This window comes from Sinocyclocheilus grahami, unplaced genomic scaffold (genome assembly GCF_001515645.1).
Source record: "Sinocyclocheilus grahami isolate Dianchi unplaced genomic scaffold, SAMN03320097.WGS_v1.1 scaffold77.1, whole genome shotgun sequence".
NCBI classification, from domain to species: domain Eukaryota; kingdom Metazoa; phylum Chordata; class Actinopteri; order Cypriniformes; family Cyprinidae; genus Sinocyclocheilus; species Sinocyclocheilus grahami.
The window spans coordinates 1326444-1330104 of NW_015505256.1; the positions used below are offsets into that span (position 1 = coordinate 1326444).

A 3661-nucleotide genomic window follows, 5' to 3' on the forward strand; every position below is an offset into this window, starting at 1 on the left:
TAAAAGATAGATTCATGTTTTCGCCTTCATTTGATTACCAGAAAAATTTAAATGCACACAGAATTTCTAAAAAAATAAGTAAATTAAATTAAATTTCATAGGGCCCTATTATTGTATACAAATTAATAAATTAAGTTGTTTTAATTAGACATGTTTTTTGTTAAAATTTAATATAATCATCCAGATTTTTTTTTTTTTTACAAAAACATTTTTTTCAACAAAAAAAATGAAAAATTAAAAAAACAACAAAAAAAACTGAATACAAAAATTATGAAAAAATTAAACTTAGGCTAATTTGGGAAAAATAAAACGGATTTCATAGGGCCCTACAGATAGCATGCATCTGAAGCTATAATTTTAATACTAAGCAACAGTGCATATTATATAGGGCCTATTTAATTTTTTTTAAATGGCACTCACTCGTTTTTGTGAAAGACCCAAGAAGGACACTTTCCACACAGGCACACTTCATGTTTGGTTGAAATAATCCTTAAGCATGTAAATGTATAATTTCTTTCAGTTTAATTTAAATGTGCAATTAAAATAAATAAAAATAAATGTATATTTTAAAGTTTAGAATTAGACAGCCTTGCGTTGTGTAGACAATTGCATAGTGAAAATTACCCCAACGCACCACCTAGTGTCCAACCTACTCTAATACTATTATAACCGGTTTAAATGTGAACAAGGGATTTACAACATTAAATAAATCCTTTATTTATAACATGTACATGAAAAATCTAAAAGATTGGACACAGCTATGGGACACGGTCGTGCAGCAGCGAGCAACGGTGAAAGAAACCTCAAGGTTGTAAATGTGTGAAATTGTATAGGGCCCCATTCCTGTATTTTGCCTGGGGCTCCCAAATCACTAAATCCGCCCCTGAATTTACTACATAATATTATTGTGTATAACAATTTCCCCCAAACTTTCTGCAATTTAGCCCACTTTTGGGGATGTACAGTACATAACAGTAAAAAAAACCTATGGCGTATATGACGATGACTAGTATATAATGACTAGTACATAATACAACTAATACAAATAATATTAATAACAGGCTAGTGAAGGAAAAGTAACATGTGACAAGTGACTGTTTAAAAAGCATCCCAGAATGCACCTTTTGAAGCTTCAGAATATATCTTGCTTGTACAGAGCTGTGATCTAGACAAAGGGTGATGAAAATTTCATGAGATTTGAGTTTTGATTTGCTTATCAAGATCCGGGTTGCCCCACTATATAGACAAAGGGAATATATTCATCCTCCACTCTTTTCTGTTCTTTGAAATGCAGATACGAGGCAGAGAATGCATTCTTCTCCAACCTAAACCTGTCTGACTTCAACATCATCGACACTCTTGGCGTTGGAGGATTTGGACGTGTTGAACTGGTAACATCAAACGTCATGTTTTCAGTGCAATATTTGTTTTATGTAAAAGCGTGCATTTTTCTCAAAATTTTGATGTCATCATGGATTTTGGATCATATTGTGTATTTCAATAGTAGTTATATTATAGTCATTTATTCGGATATGATTTTTTGTGTGTGCGTGAGATGATACACAAAAAGTTGAAGTAATAGTTTTATCTCCCCTTGTTTTGTTCTCAGGTGCAGCTCAAGAGTGATGAGATGAAGACATTTGCGATGAAGATCCTAAAGAAGCGCCACATTGTGGACACGAGACAGCAGGAGCACATCCGCTCTGAGAAACTGATCATGCAGGAGGCACATTCCGATTTTATTGTCAGGTACCTCCAGTGACGAGCACCTACTACTACATTACCCTTCAGTGATTGATATCCAGTATTATTTCAGTGTCATTGATATACCGTTATAATTTTTGTTATATTTTGAATTATATTTAATTTTTATATTTTCTGTTTTAATTTTACATGCTAAAGTTTGAGGAATTTTGTTGAGCTTTTATCATTTATATTATTATTTTTATTTTATAAATATGTCTATTTAGTTTTGAAGTTTGTGGTTTTAGTTTATTTTGGTTATTTTAGTACTTCAACTTTAAACGAAAATTTGAAATGTTGCTTTGGACACTAGCTGAAATAAAATAAAAGTTTAAAAAAATGTCAATATTTTATTTTACAAGTAATTACATTTTTATGGTTTAATTTTAATCAATGATAACAACCCTGTCCCTTTGAACCTCTTCTGTCACTTTTGACCGATAAAAAAATGTACCTTTCAAAACAAGAAATGAGTGGAAATAGTTTTTTTTACTTCATCGGAATGGGATGAAACTTGGTGACTTTTGTCACATTAGCTATTTGAACACACAAAAAAAATCATGGACATGATTTGGATATGTTAAAGGCTAGTAAAATAAAAAGTCACACTTGATACCTTCATGGTAAAAAATGACAGACATAGGAAATGAATAGAAAATATGAAAAAAAGAGGGAATATTGCATATTGAATATTGCATAGTATCATAAAATATCCCCAAAATTCTAAAAAATAATTAAAAAATGTTATTGAACAAAAATATATAAGATTGATTTTCCTGAAAAAAAGTTACATTTCAAGGCATCATTCACTTCGTTAATGTACCAAGTGTGATCCACAACTGCAGAGACTTAGAGGGTTTAGTCAAGTGTAATGTCGGTAGTTTTTGCTTTGACATCAGAAATTTGACAACATGTGAAACTACTTCAAATCTTGAATTTGTAGAATGGGATTCTGACTGTGTTCCTCTTGTTTTTTAGACTCTATAGGACGTTTAAGGACAGTAAATACCTCTATATGCTGATGGAAGCGTGTTTAGGTGGAGAACTGTGGACTATTCTCAGAGACAGGTAAGACCTGTCAATTCACTCTTGATCAATGTTTTTTTTCGTACAGTTGCTGTCTGAGTTTCAACAACACAATAGTCCTGTTTCTTTCCTAATCACAGGGGCAACTTTGACGATTCAACTACACGCTTTTACACGGCATGTGTGGTGGAGGCATTCGCTTACCTGCATTCCAAAGGCATCATATACAGAGACCTCAAACCAGAGAACCTGATACTAGACCACAGAGGCTACGCCAAACTGGTGAGGACAGGACGCTATCAAATATGGACACCCACTACTCGCCCTCTAGTAGTTTCATGAGGATAAAAAGACAATAATAACCTGCAGTCACCAACAACATTGTGCTGCTTTATTGTTCAGTACCTCAAGACTGGAGACTGAAGCTACACTTAAAGGGGTCATATGATGCGATTTCAAGTTTTCCTTTCTCTTTGAAGTGTTACAAGCTCTTGGTGCATAAAGAAGATCTGTAAAGTTGCAAGGAGTCAACCACGCCTACCTAAAATGGCTCATTCTAACACGCCCCCACATGTCTACGTCACTATGTGGAAATATTAGCATAATGCCGCTCAAATGTGCACGCAAAGAAAGAAGGCGTGGTTTCAGGAACAGCAGTAGTGTTGATGCAGCCATGTCAGGGAGATGCTGTGTTTCAGTGCGAAAGCAAAAGCACTTTATTTGGCCTTCCGAAAGTAGATGCAATTAGGAATCATTGGTTAAGATTTATTTACAACAGAACAGCACAACCCAGATGTTCGAATTTGTGCAACGCATTGTATGGATGACAGTTTTTTTTAACCTAGAAGAGTACAGGCTGGCTGTGCACAAAGGCTATTTCAAAAAAAAAAAA

At 33.9% G+C, this 3661-nt stretch overlaps 1 protein-coding gene across 1 annotated transcript in view; it reads left to right on the forward strand.

The window, feature by feature from the left end:
- prkg1a (protein kinase cGMP-dependent 1a) overlaps positions 1-3661 on the forward strand; it is a 55569-nt gene that overhangs the window by 47993 nt on the left and 3915 nt on the right. The window contains exons 11-14 of the mRNA XM_016273290.1: positions 1295-1391; positions 1610-1749; positions 2722-2811; positions 2910-3051. Of these exons, the coding sequence (XP_016128776.1) occupies positions 1295-1391; positions 1610-1749; positions 2722-2811; positions 2910-3051 (469 nt within the window). The remainder of the gene's footprint in view (positions 1-1294; positions 1392-1609; positions 1750-2721; positions 2812-2909; positions 3052-3661) is intronic.